At 35.7% G+C, this 27,155-nt stretch overlaps 3 protein-coding genes across 4 annotated transcripts; 1 reads left to right on the plus strand and 2 right to left on the minus strand.

Annotated features, from left to right (window-relative positions):
* The first annotated feature begins 791 nt into the window (after window positions 1-791).
* Window positions 792-10,021, plus strand: LOC146168450 (uncharacterized). 2 transcript variants are annotated; one of them, XM_083388901.1, is made up of 8 exons: window positions 792-1,056; window positions 1,948-2,074; window positions 2,240-2,407; window positions 3,836-4,093; window positions 5,571-5,720; window positions 6,515-6,616; window positions 6,812-9,592; window positions 9,727-10,021. In XM_083388901.1, the coding sequence occupies exons 1-8, from the start codon at window positions 968-970 to the stop codon at window positions 9,838-9,840; spliced, it is 3,789 nt and encodes a 1,262-aa protein (XP_083245027.1). In that variant the 5' UTR covers window positions 792-967; the 3' UTR covers window positions 9,841-10,021. The 2 variants fall into 2 exon arrangements, with proteins under 2 accessions (XP_083245027.1, XP_083245028.1); XM_083388902.1 differs by having other exon boundaries at window positions 2,244-2,407.
* Window positions 10,022-10,446: 425 nt separating this feature from the next.
* LOC146168451 (uncharacterized) lies at window positions 10,447-12,221 on the minus strand. The gene has a single exon (XM_083388903.1). It carries the CDS (start codon window positions 12,183-12,185, stop codon window positions 11,028-11,030), a length of 1,158 nt encoding a protein of 385 aa, XP_083245029.1. The 5' UTR covers window positions 12,186-12,221; the 3' UTR covers window positions 10,447-11,027.
* A 3,378-nt stretch (window positions 12,222-15,599) lies between these two features.
* Window positions 15,600-26,345, minus strand: LOC146168452 (protein unc-93 homolog A-like). Its single transcript, XM_083386273.1, has 7 exons — window positions 26,175-26,345; window positions 22,725-23,058; window positions 22,044-22,111; window positions 21,642-21,809; window positions 20,738-20,936; window positions 20,307-20,485; window positions 15,600-15,707 (listed from the first exon to the last, which is right to left on the minus strand). Exons 1-7 carry the CDS (start codon window positions 26,343-26,345, stop codon window positions 15,600-15,602), a joined length of 1,227 nt encoding a protein of 408 aa, XP_083242399.1.
* Between the last annotated feature and the right edge of the window lie 810 nt (window positions 26,346-27,155).

Here is a 27,155-nt window from a genome sequence, read left to right on the forward strand (position 1 = left end):
AAAAATATAAATTTTATAATAAAACCCAAGATATTAGACTTCAAACCGTGAAAATTATTCCTTTAACAACTCTATAAGCAAGACATTTAAGTGTGTAACTGGGACAGTTGTCTTTAGAAACATTCAAATAACAGAGTTTTAATGAACGAGGTCCACAGCCCTGATGCGATGTGTTGTCGTGAAAGTGTGATATACTACGCCCTTGTCTCCCAATTCGATTTCACTTCCTCCCCTTGTCAGGCTGTCTGCTAAGCGTCAACGTGACAACCCCTGGCAGATATACCGATAAGCAAAAGCCTGTAGCGACGCGCGGGCGACCCCCTATATACGCAGTGCGATACAACGTTTGCAGCTGCGCTACCCTCCTGGGCCCTACCCAATGACGTAACAAACAGATGACTTCACGGTGAATGACTTTGGCATTATCTACAAAGTGGCACACAAAGAGACTCACAGCATAGCGAACGACAAGAGCGGAGGTTGTGTTTTATGTATGTGGTGGAGAAACAAAGTTAACATACGAGGGTTTTGTTGTGTTGTTAATGTTAACATCCAGGACGTGTTTTTAGTAATTTATAGTTATAAGTAGCTTGTATGACATCGTAGTTTCATTTTGGTTATAAACCAATGTTAATATCCCGTTTGACGTAAGAAGGTCACTGAAGTTTGCCATGGAAACCTTTGCATTTTGTCACAATTTATTTAATTTCACCGTTACCTTAAAACATTGCAGAGATAATATTACACAAGCACATTGCTGTGACGTGTAGCCATTTCAGAGAATTTGCAAAGACAACATTAAATTTTCGACATTTGTTTAGTGGATTAAAGTTAGAAAGCTATGACGTAAAAAAGTTAAGTGTACCGGCTTGTTGGTACCGTCTGAAAAGTTTGTTTTATTGGAAATATTATCACGGCTGGTGTATCGTCGCAACCAACCACCATAAATCGTCTAATTGTCAAAATTATGAAAGACAGGGAGGACAAGCCTTTAATTATGACCTCAGAGCCTGGCGGGCAAGATACAATCGCGGAAGACGAAGAAGGAAGAGGAAGGTTCGAATCATGTTCGCAAAATAAATGATTTAAAATTAGCATTTTTTTATTAAATTAATGTTAATGGATAACTTTATATAGGATAGGCGTATGGCAATAATTTATACAGGTGTGCGTCTTGAATTTGACAAAGAAGTTAATGGGCTACATCAGTGGTCGGCAAACTGTGGGCAGCGGGCTAATTTTTATTTTTCAGTTTTGTCATGTAGTTGTGGGCCGCGTGATAGCAGTACATTCACTGCATTGTATTTAAAATTGTTGTGACTTAGAGTTTTTTACCTTTGCTCATTGTTGCATCATAGGGCCACCGTGCTATGCACCCCCAAAAACTATACTTTATTAAATCTTTAAGACGCTATGCTTTCTATGGTATGTTGCGCCGTGTGACTTATAAACGCTACAAAGGTAAATTTTTATTAAATGAAACTATGAACTTTTCGCAAGTATTTTATGACGTAACTTTGTGACGTCATTCGTTTCACGTAGTGGGCCTGAAGTAGCTCTTAAAAGAGCATTTTGGGTCGCGACCAAAAAGTTTGCCGACCACTGCGCTGCATTGTCTTGATTTCCAACAGTGGTTATATGCGCTGCCAAAATAAATTTGTGTCTGACGCCTTTTGGAACGGAAATTCTTGGCTAGACAATATTAATTAGAATTGAAGTCATGACTCTGTTTAGCACTTGGCTGAACCTAACTGTGTCCATCTTTACAGTAATCTATTAAACTCAGGATATGGAAAGTTTATTTTGGTAAAACATTAATATGTTTTCCTCAAAGTAGTCATGTGTGAATTTTTATTTTGTAGTGTGATAGTTTTAAATACTACTATCACAATGTGGATAAAACTATATTAGATATATATTTGTGTTTACAGTATTTACTTTTTTTAGATCACGAGGACGCAGAAGGACAGCAAAAGAAATAGCACAAATGTTCGAGCAGCTTAAACAACGACATATCACAAGGAAAAAAGAATGGCAAGCGGAAAAGGAAGAGTTGGTTCGGCAAGCTGCTTTGGTAAGTTGTTGTTAATAAAAGAAATATTTTATTTGTAAATGTTGAACTCACTCTCTTATGAACCACCCGACGATAACATTATAAAACTTTGCGAAAGACTTAATTAGAAATACATTAAATATAATTATGACAAGAATTTAACAGTTTTATGGGCTATACTTTAAGGCAGAAGAAAGTAAAAGAATTTTAGTGGACCTCAAAAAAATCCTTGTGGAGCTGAGGATTGAATTACGCAACGAGGAAAAGAAGAGAATGGACGCCCAGGATGATCACGACAACATGCGGGATCTGTGGATCGCTGAAAAAGAGGAATTGTTGAAAATTATTAAAAATGTGGGTGTATAAGTCAAGTTAACAAGAGTATAGTAACATTTAAAAGAATACAGAATTTACATTTCATATCTGTTCATAAACGTTTGGAATGCTATTTTGTTTCTTTGTAATGGCTTTAGCTTTTAAAGTATTATGTTGTGACATTAGGCGATTCTACTATAACGTTATTAGGCTGTATTACAATATATGTTGTTTTAGTATATGGTACAAATGCATATTCAAATTTTCAAGAAAAAACACAGAACTCCTGCAATATGCTGACTACACTTTAGGCAGTAGTGATTAAGAATTCATATTTAGGCATAAATAATCGATGGATTTCTGAGTCTATACGTCATTCAAATAGGGCCGTACGATTTATACATAGGTGAAGTCTTCTTCAGTAAAAAATATTGTTTGTAAGATTTTTGCTATGAAAAATACATAATGTAATGTTATACGCTTATTGACTTCTATTTATTCGGTTAATAAAGCACTAACTTTGTTGCGAAATTATAATTTATTTCAAATGTAATAAATGTTAACGTTGCAAACCCTACGTAATCATATAATTGTGGGCTTCGTTCACTTTGATGTTTTTAAAATTTTAAATAACTAACAATGATAGAAGAAGATTTTACTTTGCCATTAACTTAGTTTTTCGGACATTTCACTGGGTTCTATAGTAATTATGATGGGTTAGGTTTCTTAAAATACGGTAAACTTGCAATCGTAACCTTGTATGTGTTTGTTTACTAGCTCCATGGTTGCGGATTACTTGCGTCACCATTAACTGGCGTTGAGCCATAAGGTAAAAACAAAAGCGATGATGTCACCTATGGGCTGTCCACGTGCGTTCTATATACGATCCGCATCCCAAGGGGTTTCCATATGCTCATTCTGACGTGCAAGGGTCATTGGGTTGGAAGTATGTTAAGAAATATCGTAACATAGCTGATAATCAGGGTGAAAGTAGAATAATGTTCTTAACTGGACGAATAAAAAGAATAGTAATGATGATAAACTTACGTCATAAACGGACCTCTAACAAGTAACCTTAGGAAACCTAAAGTTGTCGTTCGATGTCGTGCACAAATATGCAACAGAAATCGTTGTTTGAATAAATTTAAGGATTGACGGGGTTGACAGGTTAACAATGAACTTTTTATTGAAGATTTGAAAACTTTTTTTAGGTACGTGCAAAAATTTTACCAGAAATGCTGTTTTGCCAGCAACTATTTTACCGACACGCTGCCGTTCGGCCTACTTTCCCCACTGATTATGATAAATGTAATTGTGGGTCTCAACTTCCAATGCCTAGTTTTCTCTTTCCTTATAGTTGTTAGTTACACTTAATCTGCCCTTTAACTTCCATGCAATCAAGTATTTAATGAATATGATAGTATCCTGTTGTGTAACATCAGACCGAATGTAATTAAATCTGTTCAGTTGGAGAACCACTTTTGTCATGATGCTCAACACAGCAATACGTCTAAGCAGGAAGAGATCGAAGCCCTTCGATCACAAATGTCGTTACAGCAGCGACAGCTAGCGGTGGTAAGCAAAACAACCTCCGAACTGCAAAAGAAAATGAAGGAACAGCAGGTCGCTTTCGATGAAGAGAAGCGACAGATTGTGGAATGCCACGATGGCGAACGGCGTAATTGGGACAAGACCAAGCAGGTTATGCTGGAAAAGATCGAACAAGTAAGTTGTGTGGTGTACTTTTGATAGACATGCAATTGTGGGATGTCCGTTACTTAATATTTATACAAAATCGATGACCTGTTTTTTGGACAAAAAGTATTGCGATCAAATCTGGTACTAAATGACGGCATTACTATCTGCCTAAATAAGAAAAGTATAGGTGAAATTGAAGTGTTTAAAGGCCTTGTTTGCCAGGCTACTTTGGCAATTTTTTCTTTACTTGGCAAAATTTTCTCGATAAGTTAAGAAGTTCAGTTACCTCTAGTTGTTAACTATTTTTAATATATTTTCCTTTAAAAATTGAATCATTATGTTGAATCATAACTCATGGCTAAAATTCCTATGTGAATTTGGTTTCGTGTTGGCACCAGTGCTAGCCTGAAATTAAACGATTACCGATAACCAGGGTTACCATCTGCTCAGACCAAAAAATAAGCGCGCTACTCAAAAAAATAAGCACGCTACTCACAAAAATAAGCACTCTACTCAAAAAATAAGCGCGCTTCTGAAAACCAGGACCAAAAAAAACGTAGCTTAATAAAACACGAAAAACGAAAAAACGCTTTTATTTGCTTGAAATTGGCAAGTCTGTCACCCTTATTTAATGCAAGCTTTGTTAACTATTTTGCCGCAGAGCGCACCTGTACACCTTTCAAAACGTGGTACATGGCAGCATGAAACGCCTGCAGCTGACCCTGCCTGCCTTGTAGTCAAGTTTAGTTCACTTGGCGGAGTTTAGCTCGTAATAAAATTATTCATTGAATGATTTACTGAAATGCTTCTAGCATTTTTGTTGTTGTTGTAACATTGTGTTTTCCATAGCCTCTGGACTGATTTCGCAATCACAATAACAGCAATGATCATAGCCCTTTTCGTTTCGACTTCATTTGACATTAGAAAATTCCTTTTCATGTTTATCACAAAAAAACGTGCATATGCTGACTCATTCTCTTAACAATATTTTGTCTGTATTGACCCATGTAAGCCTAGACATAAAATGTCAATCCTCACATCAAGCCAAAAGTTTAGGCTACTTGATTGCTAAAGCAAACTACCACACTTCTATAGGCTACAATATACTTTTTAGAAAAAACATCAAAATCCATTGTTATTATGTAATTTAATGCCGTGTTGTTATAATCGGGGTCAAGAAACCTGATAAACATACAAAAATGAAGTCTCTCACTCCTCCGCCAATGTAAAAAAAATTGATTAAGAACTTTTTAGAAACTAAAATAAGACAAACTAAGCACACACCTCTAAAATAAGCACGTTTCTTAGAAATAAGCACGTTTGTGTTTTCTAATACACTGCACCCAAAAATAAGCACAAATCTTAAAAATAAGCACGGTATGGCAACCCTGCCGATAACACTTACCTTTGGGTACTCGACCCGATAGTTTTAAAAATCCCTAGTTGTGATGGAATTTTTTAAAGTTGTATAACACGATATAAAAACCTGCTTTTCTTAATCCAGTTACAAGATGAAAATCGCCAATCCGCTTCGTTTCCGTTACATGGCAGCCATGTTGCTTCTATCGCAACGGATGAAGTATATTTGACGTCTCCGCTTTCAGACGAGCGGTCGTCAATGAGTGATGAACGCTGCACAAGACAAAACAAATTGGTATGTTCCTAATCACTGATACGGTTTATCGTTTTTGGTATCGTTAGGCATAAATAGAAATAAGATTATTTTATTTTACACAGTTTTGCATAGCAGGGTTTCTTAACTCAACGCGATGCCTATAATTAAAAAACTTTGGGACCCAGAAGTTACTGAACAACTAAATAAAATTCATTTTTTAGCACTCAGTACTATGTATATTATTTTATTCTACTGTTGATCTTATGACTATTAGATCCGTTGATTATTTTTTTGGAAACCAAAAGTGTTCCTAGAGCTAGATGATCCTTGCTCCCAATATATAGCAACGGAGTGTTCAGTTCCTCTTTATAGGGGTTTATTAAATAATACTATGCTGTTAAACAATATTAAATTCTGTTGATCGATTTTGTTAAATTTTGTGGACCATTTTGATAACTCATTTACAGACCAGGGCTTCTCAGTTAGTTGTAGCCAAGGTATACGAAAAATTCAACCTAAAAATTAGGCGATGTATTATTCCATCTCGTTTAATAATCTGACTCTTCCAAGTTTCTCAAAAGTGTCACTTAATCGTATCGCAAAATAGTGGATGGGTGGACTCAACACTGGTCCGGAATACCGACCGCGGCATTTGAGTAGCCCATCGTAGACCTCTAAGGTCAATGAACCCACAGTTGAACGGCTCTGCTGTATGTCGGCAGTAAAAATTCCAGAGGACTACATTGCATTTAACAATTCACACATTTAAAGGTTTTTAACTTACTTTGCTCTTTACAATTATGTTTACCGCTTTCATATGGTGTTGTTTCAAGGCCAACAGAGAAACTGGTAATTCTTCTTTTTCTGCATCAAGGGAGCCGCAAATCGATGAAACATCAACGAAATACAACAACTTTCAAAAGACTGTGGACGAAGTAAGCTCGCAAGCTTGTTTTGAGAAATCTTATTGTAATCTATTAACTATACTACAATAGCATAAAAATTCAGACTAACTAAACCGCTATGTTTTGTGATTAATTTGTTTTTGATATATCCTAAATGGATAATTTAACGGTATTTATTTTTATTTTGGCCATGCAACGTTTATTAAGATACCACTATACTTTCAGGCGTTAAAACAAATTGAAAAGATCAGCCTTGATCTCAACACAATTGACGTTGAAGGAGTTCAAACTTCCACAAAAGCGGGGAAACTATCGTCTCCGAGGACTAAAACTCTTAAAGTCACTAATTCAAACTCCACTTGTTCAACTAATCAAGATCGTGACAAAGTTTCACCTGCGTTGAATAAATCATCACCCCAACCAAACGCAATTAGTCGAAAGGTTTCGGCTTCTTCGTACGAAGGTAGCGACGTTCCAAGTTGTAGCAGGCAGTCAGATCTAAGAAATTCGTCGTCGGGGAACACTCCTGAAAGGGTTCGATCAAACTCTTTTAAGTTTACCAAAGCCCAATCTAAACTACCACTACGTCGATGTTCTCTTATTCACTCGAGTGATGTTGATACTGGAGTGTCTTCGCCATCAACGAATGTCCCGCCGTTTACTGAGAGCGGCAATGACTCCACTAATGTAAAAAGCAAACTTGCGTCAAACCAGAACAAGAAATCGGGTGTAACAAAGACGTTCGGTCCAATTCACCAAAGCAGCGAAGAAAGGCATAGCGAAAACTCTCCGACTAATTTCACAAAGGCAGAGAAGCGATACGCAGACCCAAAGCAGCCAAACAAAGCTGCCACGACGGCAAAAAAGCTCCCAAATCTACACCAGAAACTACTTTTTAGAAACCTTGAAAAAGCCGAGATTAATCAAGAAATTAGCATCCTTCCGGACACGGAATCAGGTACATATGGCGATCAACAACATACCCATTACTTTGACCCGGAAAAAGGATATGTTAAAAAATCACCACAAATGGTTCCTTCCCCACGTTTGTCACATCGAAATGCCGATTGTGGATCCGCCGATTCTGGAAACGAGGATAAACTTGGAGTTTCGAAAAATCTTCCTGAAAATAGGATTGAAGTGCCAAACTCGAACGATTTTGTGGAACAACCTGCTATTTTAATATCAAATGAAACTTGTATAGGCTTAAATGAAGACGAGCCACCTCCTCCCGTGCATCCTAAACCAAGTGTCACGATCGAAAAAGATGCAAGTGGAAACGTTCTTCGAGTAATTACAGACCCTCGGTTCCAGAGGCAAGGCTCACCCAATGCGAGTATATTTTCAGATAAAGGCAGCATCTCTCCGCGATCAAGATCTCGTCACCGACGATCAAGTGGAAATCTAGATGAAGCAACGCTGATAGAGAAGGCCGAACCTCTCGGAAAAGATGTAAAGGCAATCACTAATGTCGAATCGACAAATTCGCCAACGTTATCTCAAGATAAACACTCGAGTAAAGACAAAGGAAAAAACTGGATAAAGAAAAAGCTATCATTTTTGGACACTTCAAAATCGGAAAAAAGTCCACCAGAAACCAAGGAGCACAAAACAGGGAGCCTAAAGTCCCGGGCAGCTCGAACCAGGTCGTCATCCACGAGAAGAGCAGAGACAGAAAGAAGAAAAATAGATTCGTCTACCACCTCTGAAGAGAGTGGTGACGATTTAATTTCAAAAGGAAGAGAACCACGAGCCAAACGGAGAGGAAAGAAAGGAGCCCAAAATCAAGAAGAAGAAGCACCGAAAGAAAACAAACCAAGAATGAAACGTTACACAAGAAGTAAAACAGATACTTCGCTTGAAATGAAAAATCTATTTTCTCGTTTTCGTCAATCACAGTTTAGTTCGAAAAAGCCGTCGGTTGTAAAACAATTTGAAAAAAAACTTCTTGAAAACGAAATTAAGGCATTGGAAGATAAAAATTCTGATGAAGCCAAAGGAATTATGGATTCACCGAAAGGAAAACCAATTAAAAACAATGAAAATCGAAATCGGTATGTTCCTGAGGCTGAAAGTTTAAATAAAAAAGAAATTTGTTCACATGGTACTGTTCGAACAACAGCATCATTAGTTTTGTCACGAACACCTTCAATAACATCGCTTCAAAGTACTCCATTGAGGGTTCCACCGGAAGTTTTACCAAAACCTCGCTATCACACAAGCATGGTTGATTTAAGATGGCCGCACGACCAGATATTGGAAGAATCTTCGGGGTCACCTGAGGTCAAACAATTGGCAAGTGTTTGCGAACGAAGTCGTGGAAGTCAAAAGCCGAGAAAGCTGAGTTCAGAATGGAATCGGACTGCGTCATCCACAAACTCACGTGATATGTATACCACGACCCCAACAACTGACGAAGGTCAGTCTGTTTCTACGCTCGTCGGAAGATTTACCAACGACAAACAACCTGCGACTGGCAAAGGTTCGTTTGAGCGGGGAGGCCCTGGTCGATACTCTCTAAATGCAGATCGCTTGCGCCGTTTCAGTAATAAAATGGAAGGTGCAGGAGAATCGCAACAAAAGCCAGTGTTGAAGTCTAAAGAGCCAAAACGTCTCTCTTGGGTTTCGGGAGCAAGAGATAATGAAGCCAAAAGTGTATCCTGGCGGGACAAGATTATTGAGGCAAAAAGTGACGAGTCAAAAGATAAAGTGACGTCGGTTGAGAATGCTTCCGCAAAAGCGGGTGCTGGTGTAAAGGTTCCCGGTTGTCGCAGGCTCAGCGAAGACATGCTGAAAAAAAAATTAGCTTTGGAAAAGATATTTGCCGAAGGGGTGAAAGGCCCACGTAACAGAAGGTATAAGAGATCGGTTACGCAACCCATTTCGTCAAGGTACAGCGAAAGTGAATCAGAGGATGATTCTCCCTCAAGAAACACGGAAGACTTTTGGGAAACATATAAATCTATTCCTGAAATCAAATCAAATGAATCGCAGAATAAGTTCGAAGTGAGTAACTGTGACAGATATTTGATTATAAAGTCGTGTTGCAACACCGTATGGTTTTATTTTTTAAGGCCAGTTGACAGAAATTAGAACATTGTTTGAACCAAAATGATTAAATCGTAATTCATGTTTTACAGATGATTGACACCGAACCTGTGGTCCCTTCACTTACGTCGCGTTTTAAAAAGCCTACAGTCCAGAAGCGAAGACCCGTTAGGTGGCAGAAGAAGGGCGAAGGCACTGGCGCATAATCGTTCATCATTGCGTTCGGCGAGGCGTGAAGACAGCTTCGAAAGTAAACAACCTCTGCCTGCGAAATGTGGAGAAGTGCTACGTTTATTTTCTCAAGAAGTGACCACGAAATGCGTTCATTCTTTTAGCGTCGCTTTCTGTCAGCCATTCGTGCGTGAAATACAAGTCATCGGAAAACAATGTGTTGTTGCTTGTTTGACTTTCTGTTTAGTGCAAGTAGGTGAAATGTCTTAGTTTTATCATCTTATGCCAAGAAAATACAACATTACAATTATAACAGCGATTTATTTTGCACTTATATTTGCTATACATCGTGTTTTGGAGTATAGTTTTATAAGTCATGTTTTTTTTCTAATAATGAGTTTTATACTACGTTTTCTTACGGACACAACCAAAGTGTGGAGTTTTGCATTAGGCTTTAAATCACCGAACGCATTAACGTTGCACAGCTTTTACCTCGCTTTAATGAGATTTTGCGCCTGTTTTATGAATAAAATCGTTTTCTATTTAACCCTGTTTTGTGCATAACAAAATCGTTTTTCTGCCTAAAACCATTTATGGTTAGAGCACGCAATAAGAAAAATCCTCAAACACACTATGTACCATTCACATGTACTTTGTATGTGTATATATAAGCATAGCAAGCGTGTACAACTGTAAGTACGAAACAAATACAAAAAATATAAACGAATTAAAAAGATTTAAAATGGATAAATACAAAAGGTTTGTAAAATTGGGTTGTAACAAAAATTGATAGCGTTTTGTAGTAAGAACAATTTATCGATACATTTTAAACCAAACACAAAGGCAAAAACAATCCACATTTTCTTAGGTATATACGATTATAGTTCACTTGCAGGAAAGTCATACGCGCGCGGTGTTAGTTTTGCCGTTTTATCTGGAAACCAAACGATTCTGTTCGCTGCTACTTTCGTTGCGGTTCATTTGTAGCGCATATGAGAAGTCGCAGCGCACGGGATTTTCGCCGTTTTGGTCATTCATTTTCACCCTTAGCCGAGCTTAAAATGATTTATCTTTCTTACATCGTCGGAGAAAATCAACGCCGGATTCCTGCGCACGCCCGTTGCTTGCACAGTCACGTTACGCTGACAATTTCGATCCTCCATGGCAGGCGCATCGGCGTTGCCCGACCTTTACAAATGCACGCGTTTCGGCTTTATGGGCCTCAGTCAAATGCTTCTTCCGGCACCGTGGATGTAGAAGAGATCCCGCTCCGGGAAGAGTTGTGTCCACTGCTTTCGGACGGTCTCTGACTATTGAGTGTGAAACTCTCACGAGAACGCGACCGGCCACTGCAAATAGGACAAATTCTCGAGCGCCAGGATTTGTAGGAGAAAATGGCGCACAGTTGGTTTATCACCAGGTTTGCGTCGAGCACAACCAGTGAAATAAAGAGGTCGTTAGCTAGCGTGCAACCGATAATTGCCAGCAGATCTGTGACCACGCTTGTTCCGGATGCCATCAGCAGGCGCTTAATGCGCGGAAATATACCAGCTGGGTTTCGGTTTTGGGACATGGCTATAAAGTTGATCTTGTCTGCCTTGCACAGCAAAGGTTGGACGAAGATAGAAAGAAAGCAGATCATGAAGCAAACATACAAAGATGTCGATATTATCCACGAAAGCTCCGGTGCCAATATTCCGGTAGGAACGGAAACGCATTGTGCTGATGCATTGCTGCTTTCGTTTTTTCTTTCGAAGCTTTCGTTCACCATGAAAAGACTGGTCGACGTCACTTGACACACAAAGAGGAAGATAAGGCTCATCCAGCTGATGCAGGTGCTACAGGAGCAACTGCTGTTACGGAGTAAAGGGTTTAACTGAAGCACTCGCTGCCGTAGCCAGAGGAAGGCATACTGTAGGGTGACAGGCAATAGGTATAGGACGATATGCACACGAATAACGATGTCACAAGCGATCGAAGAAAATATCCCAGTTAGGGCCAGATAAAGTACAGCATGCTCTAGCAAACATCGGATTAGCGTGAGCCAGGACGAAGTAAGACAAATGCGCTGTAGCGCCACCGCGTGATTTGTAATAACCGGAATTGGCGACTCGGATAAAGGTCCATTGACCCGCTGCCCACCATAAGGTGATCGATTTCCGTTTACTCCGTTTCCATGTCCATTTCCGTTTGTAATTCTTCCTAGGTTTCGTGCTCCATTTCTCGCTGGCTTTTCGCCGTTTTCAATAGGATACCCCGTTGCTACAACCGGAGGATTGCGTGGTTGGTATTGGAACCAGGTGAGTACTACAGCAATGTAGAGGGACACAATACTGCACAGAGCAATAAACGACTCCAAAATAATTAGTTTATACTCCATAATAGCTGTTCGTGCAAACCTATGTAATACAATATTTCACCTAAAAACACATACTATATTACTGTAGTGCAGTTCAAACTGCCACAAGTGGAGCATGTAATTTGTTGGTTTAACGGTGATATCCTCGTAATTCATAATTAAAACGGTAAATGTTTTACATGACCGCCAAACGTTTTCGTATGGGTAAAAAAACTCCTTTTAAACGATAATTTAAAGATGCCAAAAATTAAATGACGAAAAATATATGTAAAACATTTTTGAGATAATTGTATAAATTTGTCAACCAAAGTCACTCCTAAGTCCTAATTTATTTATAACTGAAGTTGTTGGAAAAGTGTCTTTAAAATTTTATGCTACATTAGCAAAAAAATAAAAATCCAAATGACATTTTGATTGTGTGGCTAGGCGTATATAAACATGGATAATAATAAAAGTTTACGAAGTCGATCGACCGTCATGTTTTGCGTATTGTCCAAAAATGATAAGTGGGTGTAATTTGTCAATCACGAATAATGTTCCCAGAAAGACGTGCAGTAAGACGTCACGCAAATAGTAAAACTAGTGTTATGTTAATGGTAGAATACCCAATAATTATCATATATGAAACTAAGGACACTTTATGTTTTTCGGTAAACCTGAAAAGTGTTTCTTTGCGGAGCAAAATATTTCAGCAAATATGTAAAGTTTCGAAAAATCAAATCTTCTTCAGGTAAACTTAGGTATCCAGTATATATCGCATAATCGCATATTTGCATCTCGTGTGCATTACTGTAAATATCCGTATATAGAGATTGTGGCACAAAAGGCAACAACAAAACATTTAACTTACATTTGTTTGACGCGTACCCCGATTTTTTAGAAAAAAAATATTAGATCGGTATGACATGGCGAATTTAAGTCGACATGGACCGTAAGGGCAGACAGTGCTTTGCCCAATATAATCGAAGGTGTATATTGCTCGCGCGGGTTTCTACAGGTAACTGTCCAAAAATAAAAAAATAACTGGTTCAAAGTTTTGTAAAAGTTTTAAAGCCTTCCAGAAGCATTTCACTTAAGATTGTTTCACAAAACACACTGTTGTTGTGATTTGAATTCCTTTGGTCACACTAATGCAAAGTCTGAATGTTAACGAAGTTTTGCACATGACTGTGTTTACGGCAAACTTATCTGCACTCTGCTAATGTAGCGTCGCCTCCATCCTAACTATCGGCTTATTGCACATTTCGGTGTGTAACCAGAGATAAGGAATTCTCACATTCTTCGATTTGGGAATTTGACGAATACAGCCCAACTACGATGAGTTGTTTAGGTCGTGTAATTTGCTAAATTGGTATACTTTTACAACATTGTTATATTTTTGCCAGTTAAGGATTTATTTTGCAATTTTGTTGAGTTTTAAGTTGATTAAAAAGCATACCTTACATGGTATTTCGATTGGTTATCATCACTCTTGTGACGAACCGACAACTGTTTTGTGATCAAAATGAGAGATATTTGTTTAACTCTGGCCGTGGTTAACAAAGTTCGAATAGGACAAGAATGCACAATATCAGTATTTTTCCGACTTCAGATTACTCTATTCGCGATAGCTTTGTCGCATTAATTTGCGGTGAATTCATAATTTTTTTGTGAAAACAAACAACCTAAACTGGGACAACATGCAGGAATCGAAAATCTCTGAGTATGATGTTGCCATAATTTTATTTAACATTTTGTCTGCATGTTTATTCATCTTTTAAAATTAAAAACTAAAAAAATTACACAAAAAAATATACTAAAGATAACATCGCATAGAGTCTATTTTATGAAGTTGCTTATCAAGGTTCAAATGCTTATACAAATGTGGTGCAATGAAGTTTTCCTAATTTTGAGTTGAGCTAAAAATAAGTTTGTTTATCGGACGTAATTTTTTATTATAATGGTCAGATAGTTATTTCTGTAACCTTTTCTTGAAAAATATTAAAGTCATACTTTCCCAAAACTGCAAAAGTTAAAAAAAACAGTGTTGCATGTAATTTTTACAAGTAATGCATTTCATATTATCAGCCCGGCGAATTTTCTAATTCTGCACAATAATCGCCACATTTTGTTTAATTTCTTTTTAGCTTACTAAATCACTTTAAACATTGCTGAACAATGTGAACATTGCTGAACAACACTAGTCATTTTAAAGAGAAAGGGGAATATTTTGCACTCCTCCTACATTTAAACAAGGTTTTCAAAGCAGCCCACGCAATTCGTGTCGTCCATATTGTTCTCTCGTGTTTACGCCACAGTTTGCTGTCTAACGCTACAAAACGCTGAACACATTCTCGACAAATGCAACTGAACCCTCATCATAATATTTCGAGTTTTGTAACATTTCCAAATAACTCAATTGACACTCGCATTCGCATAATCTGCCAATCGTGGCCGGTAGCTGCGAAAACCTAGCCGAGCCGCAGATCGACGATCGAAATTAAATCCACCCTGAACAAAAGTTGCTTCGTCTTTTTCCGCTTGACTGCTCCAGCTATTGTTTGAGTGCTGTTTTCGCAGGACACGCATCACCGCCAACCTCTTACAACTCGCAACTGCATGTAACGTGACCAGAAAAGTGGGCATTCCCCAACGCTTCACTTATTAGGCTGCGATAGATAGTTCAGGTGGCAGTCCAAATTTGAAAAGAGAAACGACGATGGAAAATAAGAACCCTGAAAACGTGCTGAAAATTATAGAGAATTTATCTTGACTTGCCTAACTGAATAGGTTTACTTAACTTACACATCAAGGTCTTTTATAACAAACGATGTGCTACTATGTAAGGATTGTTGTTTGTATTGTAAAACGTTTTTTGATTTAACAAGATTTTAATATCCTCGTTATTTGTTTGATGTGTTTTTAAGGTAACTTTAAACCTTAATTGCCTGTGGAAAATTTTTTGTTAGTTCAAATCGTAATGGTTTTAATAATTAAATGTTAGTCAACTCGATCGATTTATTCGCCAAACTAATCGTAATTTAACTAGAATTGCAACTAGTTGCAATAAAACATTACAAAAAAGAATATACCAAAACTACTTAAAAAAATAACAACTTTAATATGAAATTATAATGACAATTATAAAAAAGAAATTATCATATGAAATTTACGTTCTTCTTTTTCACAGCCAAACTAGACTTTTAATTGGGATCATATTTACCAAGGTAAATAAATAATTTGACAGGTTATTAAAACTCTAAAGATATAGTTCACAAAAATTCTCAAAAAAGTTTAAAAATACGACTAAAAAGTGCGCTAGCAACTTGAAAGGTTTGTAATAACAGAAACGTTTTTGATCTATCATTTAAAAAAGTTTCGATGGTTTTGTCATCTTAGTTTTGCACATCAACCAAGTTTGGCGAATTCATTTGTGTTACACATGCAATTTGTAGGTCAAATGGATCGTGGTCGCCCCGCGTGGCTGATGCGGTAGCCGCGCTTGTTCCTCTGCCTCTGCCACCCAAAACCAGCATCCTCTGTCGATTGGGCAACTTGCGGTCGCTAGAAAATATCGAAGAACGCCCGTTTCACGGATCGTCAGGCCCTGATAGACTGCGAAAGGGGCCGAGACGACCGCGCCGGTAACTTCGCCTTGCCTTTCGCCGTTGCCATGCCTATGCGGTAACAACATCGCGATGAAACACTTTCTGGGATCTAGACAAAAGCCTGGGAGCATGAGGCTTGGCGTCTGCGGTGGCGATATTCTTTTAGCGCACCCGAGCGAAGCAAAAACGCTAATTTTGCTCTCGCGCTAATCCGTCACAATGCGAGCTCATTAATCATTTTTTGTGTTTTCTGTACGAGGTCGTCGGAGAAAGTTAAGCCAACGACACAAGTCTATCCGATATGTAACAATTTTTTAGGTAATGATAAGTTCAAATGTTTTAAATAATTACGCAGCTAACTACCGCCAAAATTAAACCCATGTAACTTTTAGGACTTGTGATTACAGATTCGTAGAAAATATTCGTTTCGTAGAAATAACTGCTTCTGCGTTTAACCACTCAACATTAACCCCAAGAAAAAAATTGACCCTTTCTAGACATATGGCATTAGGTCAAACTACAAACTTATTAAGTTTACTGTTATTGCCGCCAATTTTTTTCGGGACGATTGGAATTTTCTATATTCAGCTTTGGTCGCTGAATATATGTATGTTGCTGACGGTAAAACTTATCTTGCAGTAAAATAAAAATATATATACGGGATGCTTAACCGTGAGTGGCACATTTTTAAATTATTATATTTCTAAATTATAACAGTGATTTTATTAACTTTCATTTCTACTTAAAACCTCTGCCATAAACGCTTGTTCAACACTAATAACTTTTCCTCTACTATGGGGTTTACATTTTTTTATTAAATGGTTTTAGAAAAAAACTGTTAGATACCAAACTTGCAGTATGATTGAAAAGATGGAACACAAATAATCCGTTATTTTAAATTGTGCATACCAAAATGATTAAAAACAACTTGAATTTTACTTGATACAACAAATAACTCGGAAACTATAGATAATTTAAACCTATTGGACATTATCTTTCAAGTATTGTTTTGTGATAAACAAAACGTGAAATTTTTAATTAATAGCGTAATTGCGAGGTTAGGTGTATAGCAACATGCTAAGAATAAATATTTTGGAACGTTAGTGCTGTTTCTATTTTTTTACATTGGCGACATTGTATCCAGTTTCTGCTTATATGTTGAATATCTCTCATCACAAACGACGCAGGTCAAATCTTTTCTGTTTGCTTGTTTTTTTTTATAATGTTGACTTTAAAAAAATAATTTTTGACTACTATAAAGAGTAACATATAAATCTTTAGATAAGTAGCCCTTAGCATAAGAACCCAAAATGTCGATCACATACATAATTCGTCATATGGGGACGCCTTGCCACGTCTTACACAGCCTTCATTACTATGTTAAGAAGATATGCCGGACATTTAGGGGTACAGGATAAATTAACAAAACAAATTGTATAACTAAGCTCGGTAAACTACTCATTTATTAAATTTACTAATAAAAAATGAATTGTGTACAACTTCAACAAATACGAAATAACATATAGAACTTGAAAATATAAACTAGAAATAATATACTCCTTATTTCAGATTGGTTATTATAAAAACGGGAACCGACTACCGTAATATTGTTGTGTTAAAATGATGGCTTTTTTAACAAAAAATGATAGCTCAACCACGAAGTACTTCGATAAATATGGTTTGGCGCTACCTAACGGCACGTCGATCTAATCGCGATTTCCCGACTCAGACAACGACACATCGAGTAGGCCTACAACTTTTTCCTCTTTTTATATTTGGAATGGGTATTTTGACTTATGTGAAATTTTTTTAACCAAAATGGCTTTGGCATTAAATAAACATTATGAAAAACTTGTACGATCAGTTCCTACATATTAGATTGGATTGTTTCTTTCGTAAGTATGGCATGGTTATGAAAATTAAGCTATACGAAACGTCTATGAAACAAATTAGACTATACGACCAAAATTTGGACATTATTTATTCAATGTTAGTTATATTCACTCAGGCAAAGCACAATTTCCAAGCATGAACGATACCGCCTTTTATGTTGGTGTTTGTGAATGACAATTCGGTGTTGTTCGTTCTTTATTACGGGGCGCCATACGCATATAAAAGGCTAGAAAGGAAACAAAATTCCACATAAAATCTTACAATGCTTTAACTACAAAATTCTAAATGCATAAACCAGTGATTTCCAAACTGCGTGCCGCGAAAAACATACTTTCTGTATTAACTGCTACAACAAATAATGACATTCTCAGAATAACAAACATTTGAATACCAGAGTTAACTAGCTGTGTATAGTGTACTCCAACGCTGTCAGCAGGGTCGGATTAAGGCGGGGGATGAAAACTTAAGTAGAGACCACTGGTGTGAAACTATTTTATTGTCTACAAAGTCTGGTCGTGTATTGCCATACATGGATGAAGAAATTAATGACCCATAAGTCAGTTTACGCTTAAAACAATGTAAACTCCTTTAGCCAAAATATTTTTGCTTTCCTTTAGCCAAAATATTTTTGCAATCTTTAGTAAAAGTAACATTGACAATATTTACATGCCTGATTTGAGCGACGCCCTATAGTGGGTCGTTTCAATTTTCCAAGGGCTTCGCAATATAGTTTCGATTCGTATCTGAACATAATTGCGATATAAAATATTCACAGACAGTTATTTTTTAAGCTTTGGCTTGGTTGACCGATATGAATTTTAAGAGCTCGCAATAACATACTTTCGTAGACTTAATTGCTAAATCTTAGCTGTATATAGTTACAAGTAGGCGATATTTTAACATAGGCTACCGTGGCCGTTTCGGTCCCTCAAAACAAAACTACAAATTTGTAACAAGACAATTGCATTCGAATTTATTGTTACCAACAACTGCAGTAATTGCTTATAATTCTCTACAAAAAAGTAAATTTCTTATCGATGGGTACATCGCAAGTCCAATAAACGTTTTCGAAAGCGTTAACGCCTGGGTTAAACATTTTTTAAAATTAACAACGTTTAAGTTAAGCAATAAACCTCATAACTATTTGCCACTGCAGCAATGAAGTCTTTGGTTGTTTACCGGTAAACGAATTTCTTTAAAACAGAGTCTTTATTACGGTAATTGCTTCGAACGTGACTTTTGATTAACTTTGTCGTTTGTGTCATGTTTAATGTCTTTGCGCCTTAGTGTTTAAGGAAATAACTGGCGCCAAGTAATATTGCGCTTAGTTCAGCGGTGCTTAACACTAGTTGTCCTACACAAACTAATTATATTTTTCACCGAAGCCACTCGCCAGTCGATTATGATGTAACGTTTAACGAAAACGTGCATGAATGCGGAATTATTTGACCATGTTCGAACAAATAAAACTGAAACCATAATAATCATATTGTTTAACTCAAAGTATTTTACACACTATCATGGTTATTTTTTATTGCATGTTTTAGTTTTGTGATATTTTGTTCTTTGCTTCCCATTATCATATCCGCCAAGTTGACAGATGAAATATTATTAGGTTTGAATAAACAGGGTATTTTAAAAAAACATTGGAGAACAGCTTGGGTTAGTCAATAGTGCACAACAAAAATCCAAGTAAAAAATATACACTACGATGTATTTACAGCGTGATAAAACTCACAAACAAAACATCTAGTTCGGGAACGTATTCATCTAGTTCGGGAACGTAAAGATTTACGAAGCGCCTTGTTCTCATTGTTGTGGAATGCATTCTGGATATGGAGCAGAGCAATTTTGAGCTGCTGTTGCATTTCAGTTCTCAATCAGACTTCTGGTGTCCTTTGTTTGTTGTTTAATATAGACCCAATCGCTGTTAAAAGAAACAGCAGACAATGTGGTACGGTATGGGTTTATTTTACTCACAATTTATATGTATATGTGAATATTAATTTTAGCAATACATATCCAGGATGAAATATAAATTATACAAATGCTTAAACGTTTATCAAGCATTTTCTCATATTGGTAATTCTTTACTAATTGTGTTTTTTCCAATGTTTTGTGAACTTTTAACATTTATGCTACCTCTTTTAAATGATATATCATTGGATAATGAATAAAATTAAACTATAAAAAGAAGACAATTACATGTACAACCAACGTCATATTAAAAAGGTAAACGGTATTATTTTTAAGCTGTACTACATATGCAAATTTTATAAACTGTAAAGCTTCAATGGACGAAACTTTTGACTACTAAAGCATTAAGGTTGTGTCTCCGCAAACACAAGATTATAGCCAACATTTTTTCAACTTACACGACATTAATTTTCTTTAAAGCAGATATGCGATATGAATATTTAATAAGAAATTAGTTTTTTTTGTGTCACATCGTTTTGTTATGTTTTTAAGAGCTATGTCCATACATTTAAGTTTAAACTTTACGACCACTCGCTGCTAAGACAAATTGGCTTTATCGGCATATAGTTTGCGAAATAAAATCTGTATGGGGCATGTATCCTACACTCGCTAAATTACCACCAGTTGCTGTAATTGTATTTTTACAGGTTGGTTGCCCTATAAATAACGAGTGTTTTCGTCTTACGCAGGTATTACCGTAGCCAATAACTGAAAGGCCCAGTATGCCGATCTGAATGTAGATTTTGACATTCACGCAAACACTTGTGCTCCATGCATACTGAATTGCATATCCGAGAAGCAACAAGGCGTTCCATGCAGTAAATACCACGTCTTGGTTGTCAGGAAAGAATGCAGCGTGAATTTCTAAAAAAATCAGGAAATAACAAAAATATTTTTCAAGAAAATCTCGTTTTTACGTAAGTAGGTATACTAAATAACTTATACCAAAAGAAGTAACACTGTCCTAGATATGTAGTGTATTATATAGCGTATGGTGTAAGTAGGCCTATATATTCTAAAACTCATATTATACTTTAAATTGACATCGGACAAGGAACAAGTAATTGCAATTTAATTTACCATTACTTATAGGTGGCCAAATTCCATTGATTATACCCGCTACCACAAACAGAACGTACACCATCGATAGGTTGTCTTCTTTAGGTTCCCAAAACAAGTACAGCATATATCCTCCAAAGTCCAAAAGAAAACCAATGCCAACTGTTACGCTGACACCAACTCTGCTCGCCAGCTTGGTGATGGCAAGGGACACTAAAGCAGCGGCAGCTGAAAAAATCGCCATGCAGAGACCGACCTAAATCGCACATTCACATGTTATATGTATTGCTTATAATTTGATAGCTGACCTTGCCCTATTAAAAAAGTATTGCTTGGTCTCACACGAATCCGTCTGTCTTAAATAGACGCGGTTTCTTTGTTGCGGGATTTTGACTAAAATCAGTGTCAACTTTGCTTATTCAGGATTACGTATACGGAAACTAAAATGTTTGGGACGCTGTAGTTTCTAAGTACAGTGGTTTTAACTTAAGCTTGAAACGTAAAACGACGTCCCCCTTATGTCCAGACCATTAATTCTTTGTTTTTTAGGCGTGCCTTGTTGTCGTAATAAAGTAAAACCCAAATTTTGATTTTTGTTGCTTTGTGTTGTTTCATCGCGTGTCTGTTCCGCTTTGTGGTATCTTAAGTATTTTTTTGAATTCGTTCATATTGTTACACCAAAGGTTTACTCATTTAGAGAAAGCCTTGGTTAATTGGTTTATTAGTAGAAAATGCTGTTGAAATTTATTATCAAAATCACTGTAGTTCTGCGAGATTTTGATTGTATTTTTCTATATGTTCATATAAGTCATATAATAAAATAAATAACCAGTACCATGCTTTCATTGAGTTGTCACATGCGACTTTACGTTTAAGTTAGGATTCTTACTATCCTCTTAAATCGCACGATTTCGCCCGCTTTAAAATAGTTAAAGTTATTCTTTATCCACTCGGATCAAACCTGATCAACTCCGATCATGCATGAAGCAAATGCTCTGGTCAGTTCAGCAAACCCGAAGGAGTACGCAATTCCAGCGTAAATTGTTACGGGTGCAATGAGCAGTAACTTCGGACGAACCATGTGTCGCAACGTAGACTTTATTGTGGATAGAGAGATCGACACTTGGGTCTTAAAAACAAACATACAGTTTTAAATATTTTAATAACAAAACCCTTTGATTTTAAATATGCGACACTGTTTATTCACTAGATATCTTTAGTACACGGTAAAGAAACTTTTATATAATTTGACGGCTATGCACATCAGACACTGCTAGAATCAGTCTTACAAAGTGTCACATAAACTTGTTTATTAATATAATTACGACAGTTAGCTTAAAAGTTATTATTTTAAATTTCCCACCTTGGTTGCACCACATGAACAGCCTTTACTTGTAACAACTTCTTCCTGTTCGAAAGTTCCTTGTGGCTCTTAATTTAAAGATTGTGCATTATACTCAAACAGAGATAAAATAATACCAAAACTATATGCCTACCTCCAAACTTAACTGAGAGATTTAAAAGCATAAACATAAACCAATGGTTACTATAATTAACTGACATACCCGCTCGATTTTTTTAATTTAAGTGAACAGTGTATGCTGAAAGAACATTCTCTTTACAATTAACAGTGGTTCATAACTTTTTTGTGCTATAAATTTATAACCCCCTTTGTGGCTATGGGGAACATTTGTGGTCTTTGGGTAACTTTTTGAACTTATGCGAACCCTCAATTTCGGTATATACGCATAAACCAAAATCGATTTGAATCATATTTACACTATCAAAATGTTTAAATTTTTGTATTCGGCGCCTACACGTAACATTGCAACACTGGATTATAAAAAACAAATCTAATTTTGACGCCATAAACACGGTTGGTTTACGTAAGTCAAATGTTATAAATGAGTTTGTTAGACTGGTGCTGGTGGCGGGTGCTTTATCGTGTTTTTTATTGTACAATTTTTCGTTTATCAAATAATACACGGCGATCCCCCAAACATCCATTACAACCCAATTGGTACTAATAAACTTCATAACATACTTATTTGTTGCCTTTCATCTGTGATAGATGAAACCTTGTCCATTGATCTTAATTTTCCTTCCAGTGATTGATCGATTGGTTTGGTGGTGATGGAATGAATGAAAATGGCCAGTAATATAAGTCCTGCCATTACTCCAATTACAATATATAGAATGGTTGGCGAGGTTGGGACATATTGCGCCAGGTTGGCTGCTGTGATATTAGGATCCTGACAGTCGTTGATTCCACAGAGTAAAAGCCTATTGAGTTCAGCAGAAGTAGCGAGTGAAACGTTAGATTGCTGGAGGCTGGCACCTCCGTATAGAATTCCGTAGCTCACCAAATTGGAAAATATCTTTAAAACGAGAGACAGTCCTTCTAAAGCATCATTTTTGCTCTGGCGACCCCCTTTTTAGAAAATTACATGACCCACCCAATTTGGTTATAAGTATATTGGACTTACATAAACTCAATTGCTATCATATCCATTGTCGCAAAATAGCTAGCCTTTTGGGATGCACGACAACGGCTACAGCAGGGCTGCCGAGTCGATAAAACTACCCGACTCAATAAATAAAATAAATAAATAAATAAATAAATAAATAAATAAATAAATAAATAAATAAATAAATAAATAAATAAATAAATAAATAAATAAATAAATAAATAAATAAATAAATAAATAAATAAATAAATAAATAAATAAATAAATAAATAAATAAATAAATAAATAAATAAATAAATAAATAAATAAATAAATAAATAAATAAATAAATAAATAAATAAATAAATAAATAAATAAATAAATAAATAAATAAATAAATAAATAAATAAATAAATAAATAAATAAATAAATAAATAAATAAATAAATAAATAAATAAATAAATAAATAAATAAATAAATAAATAAATAAATAAATAAATAAATAAATAAATAAATAAATAAATAAATAAATAAATAAATAAATAAATAAATAAATAAATAAATAAATAAATAAATAAATAAATAAATAAATAAATAAATAAATAAATAAATAAATAAATAAATAAATAAATAAATAAATAAATAAATAAATAAATAAATAAATAAATAAATAAATAAATAAATAAATAAATAAATAAATAAATAAATAAATAAATAAACAAACAAACAAATAAATAAATAAATAAATAAATAAATAAATAAATAAATAAATAAATAAATAAATAAATAAATAAATAAATAAATAAATAAATAAATAAATAAATAAATAAATAAATAAATAAATAAATAAATAAATAAATAAATAAATAAATAAATAAATAAATAAATAAATAAATAAATAAATAAATAAATAAATAAATAAATAAATAAATAAATAAATAAATAAATAAATAAATAAATAAATAAATAAATAAATAAATAAATAAATAAATAAATAAATAAACAAATAAATAAATAAATAAAACAAAAAAAACTCTGATTATGGAGCAGGTATTTTTTTGTTAGCGATAAAAACTTTTACCAACTATCTCATGTTGTTCAAAATAGTAGAATATAAAACAAGAACTACAATAAGTGTCAATATTTGCTTTGCCATATGTATACAAGTGGATTTCCCTAGTGCAAGTGTCTAGCGGTTTTCGCGTAGGCCGAACGAATATTACTGTTCACCGAAAACGTACATAATCAAATTACTAGTTTGTTTTAAACGTTGTCAGGCAGCTCTTCTTCGTTTGGGTTGCGCGACCGTTCACTTTGGGTTGCGAGAAACTGTATGTATAGCGACGTATGGTTGTTAAGATTTATGATTTGCATTAGTACACAAAAACGAGTGTAAAACACAGCTTTCTTAGTTTGTTTTATAATTTCAGCGCTAGCATTGTCACGCATTATTTTGTCAATATTTATTGTAAATCTAACGTGACATACTGGAGCTTAGTAAAATATTGTTCTGAATTTGGGCGCTTAAGGACCAGGCCTTGTACCCCAAGGAATGTTGTCAACTTTAAGTCGTTCCTTTCCATCCATCGGCCCGCGGCCACGTTTGGTCAGCCATATCATGGCCCGCGAAACGTTGTTCAATTTAGAATGCACAAACGTCTTCTTTTTTCTTGCTTTGGTTTTGTGCAATTTTTGTATCAAATATATCCACAAAGTTTCAAACATATACGATTAATAGAGTTAGCTCCACCAGGCAACATATCAATAGATAGAAATCGCCCTTCTGGTGTAAACGAAGTATAAACCGACGTTTCGGCAGCAGATACCACCCTTTACAGCACAAACGCTCGGTTGTGAGCTCCCTGCTACACCGAGCTTCAAAACTTTGCAGTAACTATCAGGACGAAGTCAACGAAATTAAACATGTTAAGAAGGCCATGAGAATGAACGGATACCCCGACTGGTTGTTCATACCTCGTAACAAAACCAACCATTTAACATCATAACCAGAATCTAAAGGTCTGGCCATTATTCCTTACATTCCAGGTTTGGGAGAAAAATTAAAACGCAATTTGAAGGGCCACGACTCTATAGTTTTTAAACCAGCCAAAAAAATTGGAAACATTTTACCTTCAACTATTAAGATCCAGTCAAACCAGAAAAACGTCAAGGGGCTGTTTATGAGATTCCCTGTGGAGGTTGTTCAGCAACATACATAGGGGAAACTAAACGTTCCTTTCATACCAGGAAACTCGAACACATGCGTGATGTCCGCCACGAAAAGGCATCCCGGTCAGCTCTGGCAGAGCATGCGGTTGAACTCCGACACGGAATTGATTGGGATAACTGTAAAATTCTAGACTGGGAACCGCACTATTACAAAAGACGGTTCATTGAATCATTCCGGATTGACAAATCTCCTAACACCATGAATAAAAAGGATTCATGGTATCCGGCAATCCACTCGTCGTTGTAGCTATACGCAATTGGTGATAAACGCGCGTTGTCTGACGGCGCAGTTCTGCACCGGACGACTCCGACGCGTCACAGCTTATCGCATACTTCAGCGACGTCTAGAATTATTAATTTTAATCTACGTTTTTTCAATTTTTTACTTCTCAATATATAAGATGGCTAACTCACTCTCGTTTTAATTATTAACCCTGATGAGGTCAGCTGGTATCTGCTGCCGAAACGTCGGTTTATACTTCGTTTACACCAGAAGAGCGATTTCTATCTATATAAGATTAATGTTAAAATATTGCTACCTATATAATCTTGTAGTAAAAAACTTCTAAAACGAGTTCTTATCTTATTGTGTTATGTCCAAAAAACATACTTTAAAAAATGTTTGGCCTTTAATGCTGACCATCTAGGATATTAAACTTTCCATACGTGGTTCATTTTTACTAATATAGTTTTAACTAAAAACAAAGTTCATTGGCCCAGTTCTATGTAAATAGTTATGCGTGACCACATAACGCCACAACTTGAAACATATGTATGCCGGTTTTAACCTGTTCCCCAAAACAACCTATTCAACCAACCTGACTGAGTTGATAACCTAAAAAGAAGTAGCCAATGTATTCCGTTTCGTACTGTCTGACTTCCTTCTTTCCGAAACGTGCATGACAGCGGCCGTAATACAAGGTGAACAAAACCATGGCGGGCCACATCGTCGCTTCGGCCAATGCACTTGCGATAGATGCAGGAATCATCAGGTAGCCCACTGTCAGAATTAAGAAAGCAAACACACATAACGCATATTTAGGGGCACAATCCTGAACCTTATAGTTTTAATATTAACAACCTTTTTGTCTTATATCACAATCCAATATATATTGCCTTAAAAAAACACAACTTTTGTTTTTTTAACAAACCTATAACAGATACATCTCAAAAAGTAGCTATATTCTAAGTTCCTAGCCTTGCTTTTGTTAATTTCGAGTTTAGTCGTTCAAAAGTAAAACTAAACTGCGTTTAAAATCTGCGCAAATTTAAGGTTCAGTTTACATTTCACACTATTTAAGAGTTTAGATAATTTCAAAATGAAATAGTTTTTTGAGCCAACGTTTAAATTATTACAATTTGAAACACTACTCTGCCATTTAAATAACGTTTGTTTTGATATTATGTGTTATTATTGCCCTTTGCGTTTTAACCGTACTGATGCTATGTAATTGTTTTGTTATGCTAGCCCATGCAGTAAAGTTTAGGAATTTATAGGTTTGTTGCAAACAATTACCTGGGTAGAAATTTGCCAGCACATACAGAAGGTATCCGATTTGACAAAGTATCACCGCATATTTTGCCCCCAAGATTCGTATGATAATCGGGGTTAAAAATATACCAAAAACCACCGAGAAAGAGTAAATTACTGTCCCTGACAGTACACCTTAAACAAAACAAAACGTTCGACAAGAAATGTTGAATAAAATTTAACTGATTTACATAAACATAAATAAATAAATAAACAGTAACTTAAGTTCACTTAAATCAAGTCATTGCAACACTGATTTATTATGATT

Source organism: Ascidiella aspersa, chromosome 1 (genome assembly GCF_963924565.1).
Source record: "Ascidiella aspersa chromosome 1, kaAscAspe10.2, whole genome shotgun sequence".
NCBI classification, from domain to species: Eukaryota; Metazoa; Chordata; class Ascidiacea; order Phlebobranchia; family Ascidiidae; genus Ascidiella; species Ascidiella aspersa.